The sequence below is a fragment of the Lepisosteus oculatus genome, chromosome 15, assembly GCF_040954835.1.
Source record: "Lepisosteus oculatus isolate fLepOcu1 chromosome 15, fLepOcu1.hap2, whole genome shotgun sequence".
NCBI classification, from domain to species: Eukaryota; Metazoa; Chordata; class Actinopteri; order Semionotiformes; family Lepisosteidae; genus Lepisosteus; species Lepisosteus oculatus.
In genome coordinates, this window is record NC_090710.1 from 29,897,486 (window position 1) to 29,922,402 (window position 24,917).

Consider the following 24,917-nt stretch of genomic DNA (forward strand, 5'->3'; position numbering starts at 1 on the left):
GTATAATCTACGTTATCTGAAGCTATTATTGAATGTGCGTTCTATTTTTAATACAAATTTCACTTGTTTAAGTCTTTCGTTAATCCATGTAGCGTATTGTTTTATTCTTTTAATACCTCAGTTTGAGGTCCTGTTCTCTTGTCTTCTTCATGTCTTCAGTCATAGCAGCAGTTAAGCACTACAAAATACCCAGAAATAAAATCAGATTCTCCTGTTGCTGACACTTTATGGATTCAAGTTAATGTTTTAAATGTCCATAGTTCAATGCATGAAATCAAAATGAAAATGTGGAAAAATATATTTACATTTCAAGTTTTTTTGCCATGCTGGATTTTTCACACATACTGTATAAGTGTTTAAGATTCTGTGATATCCTTAAACATGCCTCAAATTACAGTAGCACACAATGCATATGGTAAGAGAAGTCGAATTGGATGAGCAATGTATTAAGATAAACCATACCTGTCCACAGAACTTTACAGGTACTATACAGGAAAAACAAAACTAAGCACTTTATCCTTGAATTTGTGCTAATACAGTGTGTACTGTACAGTATTTGTCTTTCACTGAACAGCAACTGCATGAAACTTTGATGTTTGAACTTCAAAATGATGTTTGAACTTCAGGTAAAGATCACAAAGGTCATAGAGCCAGCAGAAATACACATCTGTATAAGCTGATCCCTGCAGAAGCCAGTTGTTGTTTTGTCTTTTGCTACTTTTCGGTTTGATCACATTGTTGGGAATGTGATTGTCAACACATTTATAATCTTATTGCAACTTCCACTGTGCTTGTTTTTCCAGAGCATTACCTCTATTCTGTATTAAGCCTTTTTTGTGCTTTGGTGGTTCATTCATGACAGTTAAGATAGAAGCTAATGTTTCAGAACTGTGTTTGGGCCCATACAGAAACCATACGGGACTTTTCAAGAGTGTTGCTCAGTGATTGACTAATTCCTTATAAGTGTTGTACAATATTTACTGTATAAAATACAGCTGAAATATATATGAAGAATCACTCTTTCAACTTCAACCAGACATGTCTTCATACTGCTATGTTTAGCAAGGTTTCTGTCAGCCCACTTACTTGTAGAGTTGTTCCTTTCTTTGAACAATCTCTTGGTCATTCCAATACTACATTTTCCATGGAGAATCAAACTAATACCTTAAATATCTAGATGCTTTAAATGCTTTTATTAATGTCTCTGTGCAGCTCAACTTGTATGCAGACAGCAGCTAAATTATTGAATTATTTTGATAAATGGCCAGCTAACAGCCACATTTCCCTAAAGAAATAAATCACTTTGGCCCAATTCAACATGCTTTAATCAATTACTCTAGTCTGTTGACAACAAAATTGACACCTCTGGTCTAAATCCTAAGGGAAGCCTATAGGTTATAAGTTACTCCAGGAATCACAAAGAAGAGACGAAAAATAAACAGTTCTTGTCTGAAGGTAACATCAAACAATTGTGCCCATGCTTTATTTTTATAGCATTTTGCTTCCTTTAATAAAAAACGTGTTGACTGTGCCAAGGACTGTATTTCCCATGCACACACCCAGTTTTATTTGGGCAGTTAGAACAGATTTTGGACATTGGTCATTGGATGATTTATGTGAATATCAGAAGTGGTTGGAGGACATGTGGATGAACTGCATGAAATGTGTTTTCCTCTGCTCTGTGGATTGCCAGAACATGTCCTATCAAACAGCACATTGACAAAACACAGGACCTTCTAACAGCGAGGTGAGGTATGTTTTTTTTCTGCTTTGTTCATAAGAATCTTATATGTAGGACTGGGAAGACTCCAAGCACTTACCAGGTCTGTGTGTTTCTCATGTTTTGCATTGAGAGCGAGCATGGCTGTAAGAAGAGAAAAGGGGCTAATTGACCGTACCCTAATTTATTCTCCTCAGATCAAGCTGGCTGGTCACAGTTTAGAAGGTCAATACTTGTTTGTAGTTATAATTATACCAATTAGGATCTGCACAGGATATCTCATTGGCTAGACAGCTTGGCAGTCAGGTCTCTATTTTTGTCCTTTTGCTTAGACAGTAACACCAAGGTCTCTGTCTCAGATTCAATTAAGAGATGACTGTTCATATGTCTGTCTCCTTCTTTCCCATTAACAGAAAGACCTGAATTGCAGTGTCCTGCTTATATTGCTTTGTGGAAAATGTGCTGTTTTATTGTTTTAAATAACGAACCTTATTTATAAGTATTTGATAGGTTGTCTGACTTATGAGAGCTGATATGATCTAGGAGATACTTCTACTTCCTTGGAGCAAAGGAACAGAAAGCATAATCTCTAAATTTTAGGAGTCTCATCTGAATTAGAATTCTTTCTGTAATCCGCAGAAAACCTGTGCAAGGGAGGTACTACAGATGATGTATGCCCATGTATTTTAGTTTTAGCAAAGGACTGAAATGCTGAGTCCTGAACTGTACCTTTTTATTAGAACACCTTGGTTCTCAACATCAACAAGCACTCATTTGCGAGAATCAAGCCTACACAAAAGCATGCATTAGATATTCTGTATCAGATTGAAAGAGATGTCACTGGATATGATCAGTGGAGTGCAGATAAAAAAGGATGCCTTGACAACACAGAGAACATGAGATTTGAATGCAAAGTTCGAATGGGTTGCCTGACCTGAGCATCTGGACATGTTCCAGGGCCATCAGTTGTCAAACTAGGATTGACACATTTAGAGTTGATAATAAGAGTCTTGTCATTGAGGAATTGTGTCAGAATTCAGATTAAAAAATTTCTCTTGCATCCATTTCTGCCATCGTGGAAGCAGTGCCACAAGGCAGACAGTGCTTGATTAATGTCTTCTGGTGTTTGTTCCAATCCTGAAACAGTTAACCTAATTATTTTCTAACTTTCTACACATACAGTGTAGACTGTTAAGATCTTTTGTAGTTTATACAGTAACTCAAAATGTTCACTGAACTGAACAAACAGCTTCTTCTAAAATACTATGGAAGCATGTTATAAATATAACAATTCTGTGGTTAATTTAAAAATTGGGCCCACTATGTTCAGTAATTAAAAGCTCAGGTTGCACTAAATCCAAAAGGGACTTATCCTCCAGGCAATGAGTCTAACACCCCTGCAGCAGATCATGGGTAGATGTCTTCAAAGCCTGCCTTGTATTCAGCTGTAGATTGAATATTTGTTATTAAAGTGCCCTCACCTTAAATTGAAAACTATTTCCAAAGGAGCCAAGTTCTCACATGGTAGATATCTCTTCTGGATTTGTCCAATGTAACCCCATCCTCAGAAAGATGTCATAGAAAGATACCAGGGAAGGCTTTGACTCCAGCTCTTCCAATGAGAAGAGTCTAGTGAGCTACAGTACATAACAGTATAAGTAATCCTGACTAAGAGTTATCCCCTCCCCAGACCCCCTCCCCCCCACCTGGTTAGAAGTATCTCTATGAAGAAATCATCATTAGCTTGAAAATATTTGTAATTGGATCCCACCTTTCTTACCACATGGAAAAATAACAAAACAAATCATGTCCAATAAAGACGTCTTTTCATATTAATTACACAGTTTACAGCTCTCAGTTGAATGGTTTGTTTGTTAAAAAACAATTAAAAGAAAATAAATTGTAGCATGTTAATTAGCATCTCCTGAATTTGTATGCATGATAACAGCAATAAAGTTGATTTTGAGTGTTATTTTATTGATACAGTTCTCAGAGAAATTACTCTTTTAAAGCCTAGGAATGGGAGTTTGGAGCCATAAAATGCCAGGCTGTCTGCATGTAGTGCACTGAAAGAAAATCACACAACCTCAAAACGGAGAAAGGTTTCTGTGTTTGCTGTGCATAAACAAATATATTTAAACATTCAGCTTTCAAGGTTATTTGTTTTAATCTGACTTTTATACCAATTAATTGCTTTCTGAGTCTGACCACAGACAGGGGGCTTTCTATTTGCACTGAAAGCGGTGGATCACGTGTTTTCTCTGTATGAACTGGTCAGAAATGAAAATTGCCTGGAATTGTTTTGTTTAGTCACGGGGGAGTGAGATGTATGTCCATAGCCTTTTGAAATCTTTTGTTACATTATCAAAAATGAAATGGACAGAGTGAGAGTGGGGGTTAAGCAGAATGATCACATTTCCTGCAAAATACAAGATTTTGCACCAGAAGGAATGAAAACTCACACATAGAGTGTAATACAGTCCTAACCAAAGTGCCAAATGCACACATACAGTGGACAGATATAGTAGAAAAGCCATTTTTGAGATGTGGTATGTGTGATTGTTGTATTGTACTGTATGTCCATGTCCAGTTTGTGAATCTTGTACTGTATGTGGGTATTTCCTTAAGATGTTCCCTGGTCGTTCTTAGACCAGGGGACTCATTAGACTCAGATGGAAATATTTGACTGCTCTTTTTCTTTATGTTAGGGGTTAAATAGGGTTTAAATAGTGTTTTACCTGTTAAAATGTCTTTGTCCTTCAATCCATCTGTCTGACCTTATTTCTGTCTGCATAAAGTTTGTCAAGTGGCAGCACTCATAAAAATGCTTTAATAAGAAGCAAATGGATAAGTTGAACACCCAGACGATGGGCGTAAAAGAACATGGACTCAAGAGTACAAGTAAATGTACAGACTTTCATTAACAATCCATTAGAAATATACTGCTGCAACGATGGTCTAGCATTATTATGCTTTTGCTGTGAATTCAGTTCACAGTTTTGGTGTGACAGCAAGTTTTTCTTTCTTTTGGAACTTCAGACATTTTGCTGTTGAAGTATCTCTGCAGCTGCTGATTTACATTTCAATATTTCTTGCAGATCTCACAGACTGTCACTACTGCTCAGACAGCGCTCTCCGCCAGCACGGTGATGGAGACTGTAACTATGGTGACCACACGTGAACAGATCCTTGTTAAGCATGCAAAGGAGGAAATCCCTCCACCCCCTCCCCAGAAGAAGAGACAGATTGTGGTAGACTCTGAACTTAGGAAAAGGTAAGTCAGAAATTCAAGTTAACCCAGGTTAGACAAGCAATTAAGCAGCGTATGAGGCATCTGGAGTCAGGGCCAGATACGACTGACCTTTAGAAAACACCTGTATGATACTCAGCTTGACATTATAATCTCAAGGATGCCTGTCCACCTGATCAGGGATTGGTTACGTACTGCTGTACTGCTCGTTTTTCTCCCGTGAATATTTCTTTCCCATATAACTGATATTAAATAAACACAATTCATCAGTTCATATCGAAATCAGTCAATTTATAAAAAGGTAGCTGTACAGTACATTTGTATACACAGTGACATCACAGGCCTTTCCCTTCATGTTCTGATGTGATGTTTTTATTAGTGGAAATATGCTGTTAAGTATATGAAGTCGGAATCGATTTGGATTTTAAATTTATCTCTGTAAATTACATTTTAACTTATTTCTGAGTTACTGCTTATTTCTTTTATTTTGTGAAAGACGCATTGCAGAGATTTCTTGAATGTTATGTTCCTTTAATCCTTCTCAATAAAGATTTAAAATTAACAGTTTTTATTCTGATCATACCACTTGCCTAGTTTGTTTTTGTCGTGATATATTATTTATTTTACTAGGTATTTATGTCAACCCTTAAAGCCGCTATATAAAATAAATTATCTTTATTTTAACCTCTATCTCAGGACTTAGAAAATGGAACTCTGGATTAATTGTTTTTGCATTGGGCATGATATTTGAAATATAGTTTGATTTGTTTGACATCATTTTTCAGTTCAATACAGACCAGTGTAACATAGTCCAGAAGTATATTCTTTGAATATGGTTGAACACTGAAAAATATATGAACAATTAGTTGAATACTTAATGATAAATAAGGATTTGTTTTGCATTTTCTAAGGAGCTAAAGTAATGGTTTAGTTAAGCTGGATACTCAAGGATATGTAATTGTGGTGCTGGCCTAAAGGGTACTTAATTAAAATGTCATAGAAGCTCACACTATGACCATGAGATAATGGTGTTAGGATAGCAGGGCTTTGACACCACAAGAAAAGTTCTCATCTAAAAGCTGCCTCATTGCAGCAATAGAAGTGTTTTAAGCAGCAGGTCCCTCTTTTATCTCTCTCTGGGCACCCATTCACACACCATGGTTTATAACACTATGTTAAAGACACATTAACTTCAGAACTGCCTCAAGCTCGAGATACTGTATCTCCAGGATTTGTCAAAAAGTACACTGGAGTTTTAACTTTTCAATAACACTTTTCTGGGGGGAAAGATAAGCTCACAGTCCTGTTTTGTTTAGTACCCTTTTAGTGGCTTTAAATAATTATAATTTGAACGTTAGTTTGGTGTCGTCAATTTCAGCTAGATTTCTTTCCATTCTTTCAATGTGATTGTTGGACTATGAACACATGATGTTCTACATGATGCGCCTACTTTTTTCACTTAACGATTTGTTATTTAGATGCTGCAAATCTGAATTTATTAAAAGTAATTAACACCTTCTCAAAGCTGCCATTCAAATTGTGTGTGTAAAAGGTCAAATTAATTGTACAAAATTAGCCTCTTGCTTCAGAGTCTGTGTATTTCAGGACCCAAGCAATCCATTTCACTTTGCATAGACCATAATTATTATCACTTGCATGTAAATGGTCTGCTTTAGTGAATTGTCAATATTGTAATCTGCTACTTAATTATATGGCCTAGTTGGAATCAAAGCCCCCTGCACATAGTGGCTTAAAATAAAAAGAAAGTAATAAAATTATATCAAAATGTTACAGCGGGCACGTACAGTAGGTGATTTAATAAAAGCCAGATAAATAATATGGTTCTTAATCCAACCAGTAAGGAAGTGTTAAAGCAAGGTTTCCTGGTAGCATCGTGTTTGACATGTTTGCCTAACATGGAAACAATTTGTACAGTTATTGTACTGTATATCTGGTCTCAGAGATGGAGAACTGGAATGATTAATAGCAGATTGGAGAGCTGCTGGTGGCTTGGGCTGTGCATCCTCCGAATCTCTTGAGTCTTGTTTGCTCTGTACTTCATCTTCCTTGCTGTTCCTTTTATAGAGCCTGTTGGCTTTGGGATGCAGCTTTGTGCCATTGAAGTCCCCATTCTACTGACAAATAGTCTTTCACGGAGTAAAGAGTTCACGTTTTCGTTGAAAAAAAAATCTGCCTTTAGATTTCGAAAGGATATCCCAGTACATAGTATAATACTCTCTAGCAGAACAAACAGCATGTTGTACTGTCTGTAATACAGTATGTACTGTAGGTGTCAGTTTAAAATTCCAGCATTATCTGTCTCAAAGATTTTTTTGTGATGTCAGTAATGCACAATATGAAGACTTTAAACATGTGTTGCTTTTCCATTATTTTCAAATATTCTACTGTTTAGTCTAGTTAGAAATAAGCTACATTTCAGGTTAATGTAATAATTTTTGGGAAAGTAATAATAGACTTCAGAGTAGGTAATGGAGACTGGGGAGGTGAAATCATAAATGGAGTTTTACCAGCTGAGCTCCCAAACAACAGCTAATAATAATAATAATAATAATAATAATAATAATAATAATAATAATAATAATAATAATACGCTTATTATTCAGTTAAGTTATAGGTTAATAACTATAACTTAACTTTAATTCTTCTCAATAAAGGTTTAACATTAACAGTTTTTATTCTGATCATATCACTTGCCTGTTAGTTTTTGTCTTTATTTATAATTTATTTTATCATGTATGTACAGTATGGCAACCTTTAAAAGGCACTATATAACTTAAAGTTTATTATTATTATTGTTGTTTTTTCATTTATATAGTGCTTTTCAGCCAAAGACCTTTACAAATTAAAAGGGATCCACTTCATTTTCTTCTGAGGTGCAGCTTACACATCATAAAAAAACCAAAGCAGATTAGGCTGTGAGGCTGTGAAGTGCAAATCTGCTGTTCCAGTTTAATTAATAATCTTATTTTCTTTGCAAGGTTTAATGTTGATACCACTGAACTACATAGTTGGATGACAAGATCTGAAGCAGTCCTTCAAAACCCGGAGTTTTCAGAGTCACGGAAAGAGGGGAACCTCTCTGATCTACAGGAAAGAGTCAATGTAAGAGACATGGAAAAATTAAACCCTTTTTGAACTCATTCTGCATGAATTTGGTCTTGCTTCTTGCTACTGTATCTCAATATAACATAAAGAAAGTGTTGAGTTGATGTGGGAAAATAAGGCAGGTCAGGATGTTTGGTTCATATTTTAATACATTTAATGCATTTCAGTGAGGCTGTATGATTTGAGCACACTGTGGTATGAACAGGTTTCAATCCTAGCAATACAGATGCTTTGGAAATATCACTGCATGTACAGTATCCTACCTTGCTTGTGGTAAAAACCTTCCAATATTAAACTGTGATTTGTTATGGGTACCTTTTACTGTTTATGGTGGCTGAATACGAGGGTACTCAGCGACTCCATAAAGCACACTATTATGAAACACATCTCATTACAATATCAATTGCATTGTTATCCTTGAACTCTGCTAGTGTCAACAATACTTCAGGTACAGTGATTAACAGATGCAAATGGAGAAAAGGACTTAAGGAGAACATATGTGGATTTAACTCCACATTTTTCCCTGTTGTATTTTGATCTTAAGCAATTAAAAGATGTTGAGATGATAATCATCTGTATTTTTATGTGTAACATTTACGCAAAGCTATCTTGAACACCTCCAGTGAGTTGGGTTAATCTGTGAAATTCCAGTAGAAAACTTAATCAGTATTCCTTATGTAGACTCCTGCCTTTTCTTTCACATTACTTGTTAAGTACTGATGCACTTTTCCCAATACGTCAGCACACAGGGCTTAGATTCTTGCTACAACTTTCAGATTAGATGTGCAAAAACAATGAAAAAATGTTGTATGGAAGATAACTCGCAGGGTAAAGGAAATGCAAAAAATCCACAAGTGTTGTAGAGGCATCTTAATTTACTTTTACTCTCCAGGTTTAAGATGGAGCAGTTACTAACCAAATAACCGCCTCCCAGCCAGAAAACTTGAAGGTACCACAGCATGATAGCTACAGAATATACTGTACATTTTCTGCAGTTTATACTCATTACTTGTATGTCTTAATTTATATTATAGCTCCATTGGTTAGGGTGGGTGAGGGGATGAGGTCCGTATTTTAGAATCTTCAAAGCTTCTCTGACCTCTGTGACCTCTTCTGCTATCAGTCTAGGTTTCACACTACTCTTTCCTAGGTTTATTGCTAAATTCAATGTAAGCTTCTGTCTCCTCAAAGCTCTAGGCAGCTCTACTTCATCTTTGACTATGACTTACATCACCCACCTCTAAAACTGGATAACCTTTACGCCTTTCTTCAGGCAAGCTGTCTTATAACTGCTGTTCCTTTACAGTACATTTGGAATAGAAAAGCCTGAAACTGCTCGATATCTTTCATTGACTTATTAATATTATGGATGATACATACTGTCTTTATAGGAATGAAAGTTGTAGAAAGTACGATTTATAGATTTAAGTGGCTAAAGATTTAAGCACTAAAAAACAGGAGCAAAAGAACAGAAGGAGGTGCAAGAATAATTCAAATAATCTGAAACTTATAACAAAAATTACTTGGACACTGAGCCCTGTTTAGACATTTACTGTACTTCAAAAACATTTCAGCTATAACGTCAAAAGCAAACAATAAAAGAAACTTAGCACTTAAAGCTTCAAGAAATTCACAACATTCTTATCAGGAAAATTTCATTTTTTGGTATCAAGGTTTGGGGTTTGGGTTAGGTAGGGCAGGTCAGCCACAGTGCTGGTCCAATGATTTAGTGAAATACGAGACCTTACGGAAAGTGGTTTTCTGGCTTACAGTAGTGGTTATGTTAGTTGCCAGGTTCTCACACTAATATTCACTTACTGCTTTCTTTTTGCTCAAGGCTATTGAACGGGAGAAGCCAGAGAAGCACAGAAAACTGCAAGATGCCAGCAGATCAGCACAGGCTCTGGTGGAGCAGATGGTGAATGGTAATTACACGGGAGTTGATTTAGATAATCTTCTTAGAGATTTCTGCAACACATAGGCACATACAGTATTTTTAGCACTGCTGATATTGTGTTATTTCTTTTCTTCGTTTTTGCCTTTCAATGAATTTTTTTAGATCAGGTGGACTATGCTACAGTACATTGTTTTTAAAAAGGTCATATTTTGTGTTAGTTTTATAATGGATACAGTAATTTTATAATCAGGATTTATACGCAAGGGTAGAATATGGTACTGTATGTTAGTTGGAGGTGGTCTGCTGTAACTGAGGGTTTTGGAAGGTATAATGTTAAAATGTTCAAAATAACTGCCTCGTATATGCAAATGTTGTTTGGTATGATGCCCTTGAAATCCTGTGATAGCCTGGTTTTATATTTTTTTTAACATGTCACAATATTCTGCCTCTGCCCTTTCATATTGACAAAAGAAATGAGAAAGAAAGGTTACACACAAGAAGAGGTCACTCAGCCCATCGTACTCTGTTTAGCGTTGAGTAGCTTATTGATCTTAGCATTTCATCGAGGGTTTTCTTCAAGGATCAGCTTTAAAAATATAAGATGCGTAATTTATTCCAGACATCTGTGGGTTTGTGAAAGTGCTTCCTACAGTATAATTGCTCCTAAAACTTGTGTAGTGTACCTGGGTTCTTGTCTTCTAGTTGCTCCTGATGTTGTCTATTGGGTTAGTATTGTCAGTATCTGTAAGGATTGATATACTTCACTTAAAGTCCCTTGTAATCTTTGCTGAAATCTAGAGATTTAGTTTTTTACCTGTCTGTGTTCCAGATGCAAGAAAATGATTTGTTTGCTAATTTTGATAGAAAATGCTACATGTACTGTATATAAGAAGGAAGGTGCAAAATGTTAAAAATGATGGTAATTATTTGATCCTCTTGTAGGGCTTTTCAGACTGCTAGCTTTTTTTTGCAAATGGTTTGCGTGGTTATTGGCTTTTTTTGCTTCTGCGGAGTTACCTGGATTAACCTCATATCAGCTACAAAAAACAGACATGTCTCTTTTCATGTATTGCACCTCAGGGTAGCAATTCTGCCTTGATTCTAGCCTGTGCCACCCTGTCTGTGGCTCTCTGTACTCATTCATCTGTTTGATATCAACCTGACTTACAGTAATAACCCTTGACCAGACATTTACATCACCCTATTTTTTGCTGGTCTGTAAGTCACATTGTCTCATATAATTTGTTTAGGGAAATATACCGTCAAAAGTAGTGTGCAACAAATTTCAAATGCTTTCCAAACCAATGTTTTTATAGCGAATGCACTGGCAATTTATTCAACATATTTCACATTATTTTAATGTAACTGTGTAAGTATACATTACAAGTTTAAAAAAAAGTTAGACTGTAATCTAGAATGAATAAACTAACCATCAAAAGCACTTACTGTATAAAAGCACTGAATTCATAAGGGTATCGGGAGACAAATATTTTAGTAGCAGGCGCACTAAGATTTTATTGAACAGAAATAACAAGTAAGTTGATAATATTGATTAACATATATTGTCAACTGGGTGAAGTAACAACATTTCTGTCCACTGCTGGGGGCAATAAAAGCTGTACAAGTTTGACACCTGCTTTGCATCAGGAGGCAGACACTATCTTGTGGCATTCTGTTGTTCTATTCCACTTGCCATGAACAATTGCCACTTCACTGGTCTCAGAGCCCTAGATGCAACGTGTCATCTCAGATCATCGTACAGATGTTTCATTTCAAGTCTGGCCAGGCAAACAGGACATCTACAGCAGGGCTGTTCTATTCATACCTTGCAGGAAGGCCACCATTACACAAGCAGCAGGAGAACATGCATTGTACGGTACTGTCCTCACCTCAGGCTGGACACATAGGAAGAGCAGCAACTGTGCAGTTTTACATGATCAAGATATGAACAGATCCCAAGAGTTTTTATTCTGGTTTAATTAATTAATTAGATGATTATTATAACAAAATTATAACATTGACAGGTGTGTGTTTATTTCTCCCTTTTGTTTTTCTTTCCACATTTTGTATACCTTCAAAGTCCCCTACTGGAGCCCAGGTTTGAAGAAAGTGTACCATTTTACCCCTTTACCTAGTAACTTTGTTTACCACAAATTAGAATTAGAATTCAAGATTCACCCAGATAAAGAAAGACGCCAGCCTGATCTGTGTAATCCACACAAGATTAGTCTAGTATCTGGCTTCAGTGGGTTTCAGCTCAATTGCAGTGGCAGTTTTGGGGACATTACCCTACCTGTACTTTTTCTGTTCCAAGTCCACAAGAGCACCCATGTCAGTATGCCTGTTCTTAAACAGTAGGTCCCCATTGACATTTGGCAGCTCTGCATTGCCTTTACTAGTAGAAAACATATTGTAAAAAGTGATTTATGACTACTAAGTACAATGAATCATAGATACATCAGAAAATGATAAAACCTTGGTAAAAAATGTAGATATATTGCCAATTTCCCATTTCCTGCAGAATGGTTACAAAAGGCCTATGATCCACACACAGTTTAGAATTGTTCATTTATATTCATCTAGGTAGGATGCCAGCTTTGCATGACATTACAACTTTTATAAATCTATTATCTTACCCAGACATTTGTTTTGTCTTTTTACTTTAATCAGCCTTTCTTTGCAGTATACCTGTTCAACACAATTAGGAAGATCTTATTTATTTCAACAGGATGGCATTTTCCTTCTGTCCCCACTCTTGTTTTCCCACCCAGTAAAATGCTTGCTTGTAGACTTGTACTTGGTGTTGTGCAGAAGTGTAGGATGTGTCATTTTACTGGCCTGCATTTATATGAGAGTGGTTGAGCAGGAAGGGTTGAACAACATCTTTATTTTTGGTTTCTGCCTAGAGGGTCTCAAAGCTGACGACATCAAGCAGGCCTCAGAGCAACTGAACAGCCGCTGGGTCGAGTTCTGTCAGCTGCTGGAAGACAGGCTGGCTTGGCTGGCTTACCACAACAAGATCATAGCCTTTTACAGCCACTTTCAGCTGCTTGAGCAGGCGGTTGTGGCAGCAGAAAACTGGCTAAAAAGCCAGCAGCCTCTGGCTCCAGAATCTGAGACAGTCAGAGTGCAGCTAGACAAGTGCAAGGTAAGAACCCAGACACAGGAGAGACAGTAAGTGTTACATTTTCACCATGTAACAGAACATCTGTATTCAATAAAGACAGAAATTATTGTGCGTATCATACGTTTTGGCTTATATGATATGTTGCAAATTAATTTCATGGTTTTATTTTTGTTTTAAGCAACAATAAAAAGCTCAAAACGTTGTGTCACTTTTCTTTTCCTTCCAGCATGGAAAAACCTTTGCCTGTTGCATGTTGATGTCGCTGCCTGCTTGGGTTTATTGCATTGTAGTTGATTCACACAGATCATAAGGAGCCACAAATGTGAATATAAGTTGACTAAAATCAGGTGTGGATTGCATGTAAAATTAGTGCAGGAGCTTTGAAATCATTTGAATAGGAGCCTAACTGAAATCGATGTGCCTGTGTATATTATTAGGTTAAATAAGCACCTGTTGTTGCACAGTTGCTTGAAGAGTGCATACTGTATGTTCTCGCATTGTCTTTCTTTAGAGAATTGCAATTACAATGTTCAGCCTTTTATAGTGCTTTTTCAGTGACATGACATTTCTGTTTATACAGTACATTGGTAATAGCAAATGAGTTAATTCAGCATAGTGAGGGGGAAGGAATTGTCTAAGATAGTACAGTATGACAAAGCTAAATCTTCTCCCCTAAAGAGAGAAAAAAGACAGATGTCTGCTTGGGATGTATAAAGAAATAATTTGCCAGTATATCCATAAAATCAGCAGTGTACTTGAAGAGTGATGCATGGTAAATTTGGCCCTTAGGCTGCCTAGATAAAGTTAAAGTTTAACCCTTACTGTATATGAAAAGCCAGAACATACAGCATTCAAATCTGCTGAACTCAACGCAATACTGAGAATGTTTTCCTATGGGAACGATTTACACACTCACTTTATTGTAATATTCCTTCAACCTAGATTTCAACATTAGTTTGCGTTTCTACTAAATTCTTTGTGGAGGCTGTCAAGAGTAGTTAGAGCATTCAGAATATCAGAGTCACGCATGCAGACCAGTTACTGAATATAGTCTTTAATTATCATCTCATGCCTCTTCTGTCAATACAATTGCACCGAGTCCAAATGAATGTGTCAAGTCATTACAGCAGTTTATTTTCCTTCACTTGTTCGATTTCGAATTGCCATCAGCAGTATTTTTAGCACAGGGGTTTTCAGTTTGTTTTAAAGGTCTATTTTTTGCTGAACTCTTTCTGCCCCAGGATGAGGGCTCTCGCCTGTCTGCGCTGCAGCCACAAGTGGAGATGCTGAAAGAGAGGGGGAAGGAGCTGAATGCGAAGGAGGAAGCTCCGATGTTTTTGGAAGCTGATATAACAGCCTTCACCGACCGCTACAACCAGGTTCTTGCAGACCTGCAGGCAAGGGAGCAGCATCTTAAGAATAGTAAGTTTTGTTTTATCTGTCCTCGAACTTCAGAATGTGCCTTGATTTTCTTATGCAAAACACAGTTGAGCAGTTGAGCAAGGGAACTTACAGATATAGGAGCGATTTGCAGTCTCATCTTTTACCAGAACTCAGTATGATCTTAGATATTGTGAGGTGAATCTGACCAACTATTGCTACAAGGCCTATTGTCATGTCTGTAGGTAGTTCACTGTGATTTCAGAGCCAAGTGGAAGAACAGGCATATCCCCAACATTGTAACACTTGGCAATAGAGTAGGTGGGCTTTGTTTTCTTTTAGGAAAATTGTCAGGATAAAATTATTTTACAGAAACTGCAGGGTTAATCAATATCTCTACAGTTTTGTTTGCTTGTGAACGTTGTTGCAAAGGGTAAAATTACAAAACTAGTTGTGTCCAAGTATGTTTCTGTACCTATAAAAGTGAATACCACAGGAATAAGACTGTAATACAGTAATTTTCTGAATGTAGAGAATTGAATGTGCTTTAATTATAACTCTCTGGTTCCTAAAGAAGTGGAGAGTGTTAGTATTACTGCATGCTTTCTTGAGCAAGGGCTTTGTATGAATCTGTAATGACATTCCCCCACATCAGAAATCATTGAACTGTAGCCTTAAAGATACATTCTTACAAGCTGACAGGCTGGAGACAACATCTTAAGGACTGAAGAGAATAAAGCACTATTCTGTGGCCACCCGGTGTGTAGGTTGAGTGGCAGTTTGAAACAACTCATATCGGGGTTCTTCTGGCTGTTACAGGTCTGAAGAACAATAACAGCAACAAAAGCAGAAACACAAAAGAGTATTCTAAAATGGAAAATACATTATTTATGCTTAGAAAATCATAAGAAATATGGAAACGCATTACAAGAGCAAGGGCAGTATAAGACAGTAATGCTGAAATGGCTGAGGTCACTCTGCTATAATCACATCTTCTGTTTAAGATGCCTGAGGGCACAAGGCATTCAGCCTACAGTACCCATTTCACTGCATGGCAGTAATAGAGTAGACAAGCAGGGGGCTGCTAATGTCTTTTTAAACTATTTCTTGCCCACTAGAGTCTCTTCATGAAGCATGTGATGTCCATTCTTAGGGGATTGTACATTATTGTGTTCTGCAGTGCACATTCAAGGTGAAAATTGATTTTTTTTTCTTTAAGTTGGAGAGTATAGACATTTCCCAGAAGCTAATTATCCCACCAGTATGATTTTGGACTGTGGGTGGAAAGTGGGTCACCCAGAGTGAAGACGGGGCTACATATGTCTTTCTTTTAAGTGTATATGTATAGAACAGAAGTCTCCAGCTGTTGTCTTGGAGAGGCACAGTCCATCGTATCTCATTGTTAACCTTGAAACACCTGTTTTTTATAAAGTTTGGGAACACTAGGCAGTTATTGTTATCTTGTCTGGTTCCTATGGTACAGTGTTTGTGTGTTTTGTAAATATATACCTTTTCGTGTTCTTGACCACTGCAGCAAAACAAATATGAATCATATTGATCAACATTTGAAACACTGAATCAAACTAATGAACTAAAGCAACAATTTCTAGAAACCACTTCATTAGGCAAACATTTGTTTCCGAACTTTGAAGTGATGGATTCCGAAACAGTTATTGTATCTGTATCATACTTAATAGAGTAGTATTTTCTTTGGATATTCAGCTGTTTTCTGCCACTGTTTGTGGCAGCAGGGGCCCTGGCTAGCGTCCAGGCTGTTGAAAATACTTCCTTGGATCAGCAGAAGAAGCAATAGGTCAGCAACTTGCTTGGCAGCCCCCTTTGTTGCTGCTGACAGCACTGTCAACACACCATCTGGAACAAAATCTTTAAGCTGTCATGGAACAAAGTCTTTGTAGGACAGTAGATTTGAAGTAAAGTAAGAATCAAAAGGTTACTGTTGAATAAGGCATTTTTCTTATGTATTGGAAGTACTGTAAATGGACATCTTTTTTGTGCATGGTGTTTGTTATTTTTTAAAACAAAATCTAATGAAAATCTTATAACAATTTATCAATGGCACACAACATTCAGGTTGAAAGGTCTGCATTTTTTTACATCATAGAGCTCCAGTATAGTTAAAAAAGATGAATGAAATAATTCAACAAAAGATGAAAACGTGTCATTTTACAGATGTCAATACCTATTTTACATAATTTGATGGAAAAGCTGCAAATCTAGGCTAAGAACAGTAAATGGAAGGGTTGGGATCTGACAAATGACTTCTGGCAATACCTTTACCTTAGAATTCAAGATGCGAATCCTTGTAGCACTTATTTTGCTTTTATAAGATATTAACTTTCAATGGAGCATGAAAGGACACTATTTGAACTAATGTGGACAAAATCAGTGTTACCTTAATTCACCTCCCAGAGCTTGCCAATCATATCCCATTTCTCCAAATTACCTCAGGGTATCACACCTACAGTATACCTTTAGTAGTTTAACTACTGTAGCACTGGTCATTTATAAAATACTGAGTAAAATAAAATATGTATGTGGTAATCAACTTTCTAAATGGAAATTTAAACTGGTGTGATTTATGGAGTGAATATTAATTAGCACTTGCTATTTGATAATGCTGAAAGTGGTGGAATGGATTAAAGAGACTTCTTATTCAGATTTTTGCATACATAAAGCCCTAAGTTAGCAGTCACAGATAGCTGTTTCACCCTTATTAATGTATCAGTGTAATATAAGTAGTTAGTAGTGGTAGGTAGTTGCATCAGCATGCGTAGGGTGCAAAGGAACAAGTAAAGGTTTATTTCATGCTGAAAAGAGAAGAAAAGCAACACAATGTTTCAGTGACAATTGAAGAAGGCTCCACAGCAGAAATGTTGTGTTTCTTTTCTTCTCTTTTCAGCTTGGAATAAACCTTTACTTATTCCTTTTCAGTGTACCACAGGTTCATAATGGCTGTGTCAGAAAGTGACACAGGTGTATGTACAGTACGTCTTGATTGATCCACCCCTTTCAGTGCTATGAAATAGCAAGATGTTATTTCCATATTTCATAATACCTTCATATATAGACACAATGTACCTGAGTATTGGGCCTAGTAGGACAGTTTTGTTTAGCCTGTACAGTTTTTACTGCAGTTGGGACTGTATGTTTACATGCATGACTGTTCCTGCTCCCGGCTCTATCCCCTCTTCACTAGGCGTTACAGTACTACTAAATACACCTTCTATAGACTGCGTTGGCCGGGTTCATCAGGCCCAACCTGAGCCAGGTGGCTGGAACACTGCTCCTCCCTTTTCTGACACAGCCATTATGAAGCCTTGTCTACGGAATGTCACGATCGGGATCCCTCCTCTTATGGGCGCTCCGACCCTTTTGTATTTTAGTTGATTATGTGCACCTGCCTCTTGTTTTGCCCAACTATTTAAGCCGGGCGCTCCCGCTATTCCTGGCTCAGCATTGGGAGATGGAGGCCCGGAAGCCCGCCTACCAGCGGGTCCAGGAAAGACCCGACAGCATCGGCTTCATCATGGCGTCCTGACCACCTGAGTCCGGGGCTCATTATTTTAGTTTTATTCCCAGTCCCTGTTCTGGATCCCATTCTGGATTTTAACTGTTTTTGTCATGTCTTGGATGGATCACCTGGTTCTGGACGTTGGACTGCTCCCCGGATTATCCTTTTCGACTGCCTGATCTTGTTTGCCAGCGCCACATCCCCCGAGCACCCGATCACCGTCTTCATGCGCCCCGTCCTATCCTGCTGTACCTTCCCCTGTTGTCCTTCTCCACTTAGCTCCGGATTATACCGTCTGCATTGGGTCCTGAACTACGCTTTGCGGGAGCCGGGACCAGCTCCCGTTACAGTCTACCTTTTGTCCCACTGCCTGGCAAATTCTTTTTCAATGCTGACCTCTTATGCCCAGCATCTTCCACACTCTCCACAGTGCCTGCCCTGGGAAATCCCTCACTCCACCCTCCACCGGCAGGCACTTGACTTTCCATCCCCACAGTTCTTGTGAAGTACTTCATCTTGAATGCCTCTTCTATACACTCCTCCCATCAGATCATCGGCTCCGACACGATGATGTTCTTTGAAGCTCTTGACCAGATTAACAGGTCTGGTCTTAACGTTGTGTTGGCAATGTCCGATGGGAAGTTTTTCCTGTAGGATGCGCTGTCTGAAGTCTATCTTTCTTCAAGATTTCCATGCTCACCACTCTCCTTAGTTTTGGAGGTCTTCACCCTTCCTCTGTCAAACTGGTGTATCTTTTTGTACTCTTTTTACATTTCTGTATAGTTTTCATCATGTCTAGCAGTACTGTATATTCCCTTTCCTAATGCCTTTCTGGAAATTGACAGGATATGTCAGAGGCTTGCTAGCTTCCTGAAGTGGGTGCAAACACAAAACACAAAAATCCTCCCAAAACTGGTACACGCAAATCACAACAATTACTGCTGGCACACCTTACGGGTTTTTTAAAAACATCAGTTTCACAGGGGTTAATTTTTTAATTAAATGTATGCTAGCTGTTGGTATTTTTGGAACAACAGCACTGGAGGCTTAGAATAAACATTAATTAACAAGGACAGTTATCCCTTTTTAATGTCAGGAGTAAGCTGTTACAGCCTGAACAACATGGGGAAAAATTTGAGTCCAAAAAATGTTAGCCACCCTGGTTAAATGGAAGTTCTGTCCACACCTATTAAATTTGTAATGATTTCTTAGGTGTGTGCAGTGTAAGGTTATGGTAAGTTTCTTTGTCTGTAAATGGCTCCAAATAGGCATCAATTTAGGCCTCTCTGGGGGCTGACTTTGATCAGTTTCAAGGGCATCTCTTGCAGTCTAAGCAGCAGCATCTGGAGCCAGGGAGAGGGGCTGTGGCATTTGTATCAAGATTTTAATCACGCACTGAGTCTGTGAGGAACTGCAGCTTATTAGAAAGATGCACTGAATGGATATATATCAAGTATGGCTTCAGATACGTATTAATCTGAGGAATGAAATAGGAAATATAAGAAGCAAATCACACATCTGTTTATTCATCAGTGTTGACATTGTCATTTAAGAAAAGAATCAGATCTGTATAAATGAAACAGAAAGCATCTATGGTTAGTCAAGGACTATGAACTGAGCTCTTGGTCTGGTCAGTACTTTTCTACTTATGCATTTTGAATTAAAGTTGTGGAAATGTGTTTGTGGAATATTAATTTTAGTAATTATGGTATAGAAGTACAAGAAGCATATCAAATACATTTTTCTTACTCCCTTCCCACTGATGAGTGAAATTTAGTTTTTTATAGATCTTCTGTATGCCTTTGAGCTGTCTATATATTAAGCATCCTGTATATGTTAATATTTAAAGTAGACTAGACTAACTTAGTCCACTATAAAAACACGACATTTCATTTCTTGCAAAGATATTCTCCCCCTTCCAATGATGCCCCATTTTATTGAATTACAATTGACGTATACACATCTTTAAAAAATGAAAAATTGTAATCAATCCTTAAATTTTCATTTTCATGTATTTGTCTCTCTAGGATGCCTCAGTCAGTATACTTCGTTTGTAATCCAACAAAACACCTTTGGAAGGGTGAACACTTTTGCAAGGCACTGTAGACCTTTTTTCCCTTTTTTCTTATATTACATCAATAGTTTAGTTTATTTTTGCTGCATGTTATTAATGATAAAGGATTATGAAAGCAATACAAAAATGGAAATATGCTGTCAGTTTGTTCTGCCTTTATTTTGCAGTTCTGTGCACTTCATACCCTTTAAAGACATGTAGTCTCGTCTGTTTTCAGTTATCCTTTCGAAAAAACTGAAAATCATGTGTTTTCTTCAGTCACTGGGAATTTACGTCTCAGTATTCGCAGTAAGAGTGCAATTGTCTGAGCTTCAACACAGTGGATGAGAATGCAGGTACACCTGTCAAATCAATTTTATCCCCCATCAACGCTAACCCTTCTGCCATTAAAGAAATTGAAAAATCATTTAAGAATAATCCAGGGAAAGCTTCGGGTTGAGGTAGAATCTCAGGTCCTGCTCAACATCGAGGGAAACAGAGATGACTTGCTTGGCTTGTTTCAGAGACATAATAATACACATATTTAAGAGCCTTGACCCTGCAAATCAGTGGAGCATTCCCTACCTCTGTTGTGAGACATCTACATCACTGATCTTATTCCAATCAGTGAAGACTGTCTGAGGAGCAAGACTACAAAAGTTACTTTGTGGTTCATGTCTTTTTCTGAGCTATAGCAGTATTATAGTATACAGTATAGTGTGAAGGAAACCATTACACAATGGAAAGGATACTGTTACAGCAGTAAATATTTGCACCCTGCACTCAGTATAACATAATTAAATAAAATAGTTAAAATATTGCAGTTACATTTACAAAGACCCAAACATTTAATAAAGATTAGTTGATTTTATTATGTAAAAAACTGAAAGAAATTAAGTAGTGTCACTTTTGGCCATGATGAAGATATCGTCTCTTTTCATTTCAATGTCTGTGAGATCTTAATTGGAAAGGGTCTGATGTGGGATTAGCTAAACTTTCGTGCCAGTTGGTTTCGTGACAGGGTGTCTAAATTAAGTAATGTAAAATTGAAGTTAAAAATCAGGTCTGGACACCACCTTACCTAGCAAGCAAATGTGTAACTTAATAAAACACACTATTAGTAAGGGAATGTCAAGGGAGATCATGTAGGGTCTTTTTTCCAGAGTAAAAGAACAGGCAACAGCTTTGGAGACACAGACATCTAATAGACATAGCACCACAACACAAAATACACTGATTATTATTTGCAAATGTTCGTAATATGTGGCAATATCTTGGCAAAGCTACCTTTTTAGCAGAACTAAAACATAGACACCTGGTCTTACCAAATCAATCAGATCCCACTAGTGTATACTGCCCAGTATAGGTCTAGAATATGGAAAGGCACATCAATTCTTATGAAACTAAATACCCTCCTCTGAACAAAAATGCTCTCTAAACTGCTGTGACCTGGAGGGAAGTTTTCTCCCTGTAAGAAATCTCCAAAATTTAACAAAGAATGGTTAATTTTGCCTACTGGAAATATCAAGAAGAAAAAAAATACATTTTCTACGTACACAGTTTCGAGAACACAGCTCCATTTCACAGCTAACAATATATTGTAATGTTAATTGAAAATATATAAACATTGAGTGCCCTTAAGTTCACCAAGAAAAATAACTCTGGACTAAATAAGTCCACTTCCAATCAAAAACGATGCTGTTATATTAACTATGAGCTGCTGGCATATTTATACATTGTTTTAAAGCAGATGAACCAAAACGGGTTTGGTTTAAACTAGCCAAGTATGAGAATGCCATAAAACACAGACGGGTGTTCGTGAAATGGTGCCGGTGACAATAAATGTGGTCAAAGAGTAAAACCTAAACTCTTCGAAACTCACATCAAGACCCTCAAAGAAAAGACTCATTGTGTTAGGCAACAAATCCATAGACAAACATGACTTTGTGACAAGTGCAAGAATGAACATTTCTTCAAGATGGGTAAATACAAAATGAGAGCAAAAAGCGATTCAATGAATTGTAGCTGCTTGGAAGTTATTTTTGAGGAGAGGCAGAAGTTCAATTCTTTAAAGGGAAACAACTGTTGATAACTGTTTATCAAATCTGGAAATCTTCTCTTTGCAAGCAAATCCAGATATGAACTTCATAGTCAGAGCAATGAGCAGAATTCAACTAAAACACTTTTAACGAAGAGGACAGAAAAATATGCATTTCATATAACTTGTTAGAGACTCATCTGAGCAGCTAATGGAGCACAATGCAAGGTCACTGGCTGATTGTCAGGAGGTGCTTCTTGTGACATGACAATGGCCCCAAGCATATGGCTAAATAAACTCTGTCATTCTTGAAGAAGTCAAAGATCAAAATTCTCCAACAACCTTTGCAATCACCAAAGGTTAATTAAGATGCTTTGTATTTGTCTGAAACAATCTGTTGTCACTGTATCTCACAACTGCCTGAGCGGGAGGAAAAATGCTAAATACTATACATTGGACACAGAATTCTCACAAAGCTCGTAACGCAATGGTCGACATTTTTCAGACAAGTAGGAAAAATGTACTATAATAATAATTCAAAGTATGGAATCAAGAGTCAAGATGATCTGTCTTGACAGTGAGTTTTTTCATATTAAGAACATTTATAAACACTGTACAAAATATTGTAGATAAAATGCTATTCATAACATTAAATATGAACTTACTGTTGAACAAATACATACAGTTTGCTTTAAGAGTGGCACAGCAATTAGCTGCTTTGGAGTGCTGGGGCCCTGAGTTCAATTCTGAACCTACTGTAGGGTGCTTTTTGTTTGGAGTTTGTATATTCTACCCATTTACATGTGGGTTTCCTCCAGGTGCTCCAGTTTCCTCCTACAGTTCAAAGACATACTGGTAGATTAATGGCTTCTAGAAGAATTGGCCCTGGTGTTAATGTGTGTGTTTTGGTCTGTGTGTGCCCTGTGATGGACTGGTGTCCCACACAGAGCGTACCCTACCTTGCACCCTTTTCTTGCCAGGGTCCTCCCAGTGGATAGAAAATGGATAGATGTTTTAAGAAGAACCATCCAAGCAATCTTGTTCCCTGATTCTTTTGAGGATTGTATCCTGCAGCCTAAGAGCCTTGACTTCCTAGGGACACAAAAGACCCCAGGTTACTGGTCTGATCTTGGGGACACATAAGAATTCAATATCAGCAGACTAGGATGAGAACAAGATAGATGATTAGCTGCAGAATGACATATATCGAATATCAATGCTCATGTTTGTGTTTGCACTCCAGATGAGACGTCTGTGGAAAAACACAGTGGGGAAGTAATTAGCTTTGTAATATCTGCTCTAACCAAATCACTGCGCTTTTCAGCAAAGTTGTCTTAAGGAACCTGGTACTGTAGTAATAGAAACTTGAGCAGGACTCATCTTAAGGGGTATCAACAATTTAGAATCTAGCATAGTAAGCAAACTAGTTAAATTTGTGAGTCATACAAAAGAAAGGGGTGTGGTAAATGCAAAGATAAAATGTTCGATTGAGCTGACACTGGAAAATTAAATTTAACAATAAGAAGTGTGAAGTGACACCAGAAGTAGGTACCATACATCATACATATTGCATGAGTGATTCTGAGCTTTAGAAAGCAACACATGAAGAGGATTGAGGATTGTACAGTATGTAGATTGTTCCGCTGTATGAGCCCTTAACACCAATGTAGGGAAGCAATAAAAAGCAAACAGATTGCTTGGTTATAGAGTGAAAAGTATAAAGTGTGAAAATTTAAATGAAGGGGAACATTAACAAATTTAGAATATTGTGTTCAGTTTTCGGTCAGTGTACCACAGATATTATACTGTAGCTTCAGATTTCAAAGAACAGCAACAAGAATCATTCCTGGATTTGAGGGATTGCCATACAGAGACAGGCAATAAAATGGGCTAACTCTTTAGAGTCGCGATCAAAGGAGATTGAGAGGAGATTTGGTGCAAGTCCAGTGTACAAAATCCTAAGGCCTATAGACAATGTGAACTCAGGGGACTGTTTTACACTCTGTCTTGAAACAAGGACTGGAACAGGTTTACCGATCAGGTGATTAATGTCCTTACTCTATGTACTTTTGACAAGCGCTTGGGAATAAAATTAGATTTTCATAGCTACTAACCTAGCAAGTGAGCATGATGTGTTGAATTTGTGATTTTTCTTATGTTATTTTTCTTTGTTCGTGATTCTTATGTTGTCACCCTGTAGAATAAAGTCACATTTTCACCAGAGAGGCAGCTGTGTTTGTGCTTATACATAATAAATCATCATACATGTGTATTGTGTCCAAACGTGACTATAATTTCCACTGGAGGTGCTGTACTATATGACTAAAAGTTAAAAAGCACAGATTTATTGTTTCTATAAATTCAGTTACTAATATGACAAGTTCCTTTGCAATACCACAGATGTCAAGGAAATCACCTTTCTCGATGTTGTGCATACTTACAGTATGGTCTTTTTACACCTTTAACATCTGTCACAGTGCCAGTTGTGTCTTTATTTCTTCATCATTTGTTACAGTGGCCTTTACTAAGCACCCTTCTACTGTTGCTAGTCAGCCTTGCTGATACTGATTAATGAAGAGTATCTTCTTTTCTTTTTACCCTTAACAGAGGCCTCTTAATGTTGACAGCTAAAGGAGCCATTTGTAGGGCTAGAAGATTAGAAATCTTTGTGGAATTAACAACAAAACATTAATGTTATTACCACTTAACTAATTATCTGTTACTTAATATAGTCTACATTTATCATAATGATTGAACTGTTTTTTGTAATGTTAAGATGTGTATGAGAGAGAAA

At 37.3% G+C, this 24,917-nt stretch overlaps 1 protein-coding gene across 14 annotated transcripts in view; it reads left to right on the top strand.

Annotated features, from left to right (window-relative positions):
• dmd (dystrophin) overlaps positions 1 to 24,917 on the top strand; it is a 726,399-nt gene that overhangs the window by 271,922 nt on the left and 429,560 nt on the right. For all 14 annotated transcript variants that reach the window (XM_015364174.2, XM_015364177.2, XM_015364182.2 and 11 more), the window contains 5 exons: positions 4,819 to 4,994; positions 7,970 to 8,093; positions 9,934 to 10,021; positions 12,900 to 13,141; positions 14,362 to 14,542. In XM_015364174.2, the coding sequence (XP_015219660.1) occupies positions 4,819 to 4,994; positions 7,970 to 8,093; positions 9,934 to 10,021; positions 12,900 to 13,141; positions 14,362 to 14,542 (811 nt within the window). The remainder of the gene's footprint in view (positions 1 to 4,818; positions 4,995 to 7,969; positions 8,094 to 9,933; positions 10,022 to 12,899; positions 13,142 to 14,361; positions 14,543 to 24,917) is intronic.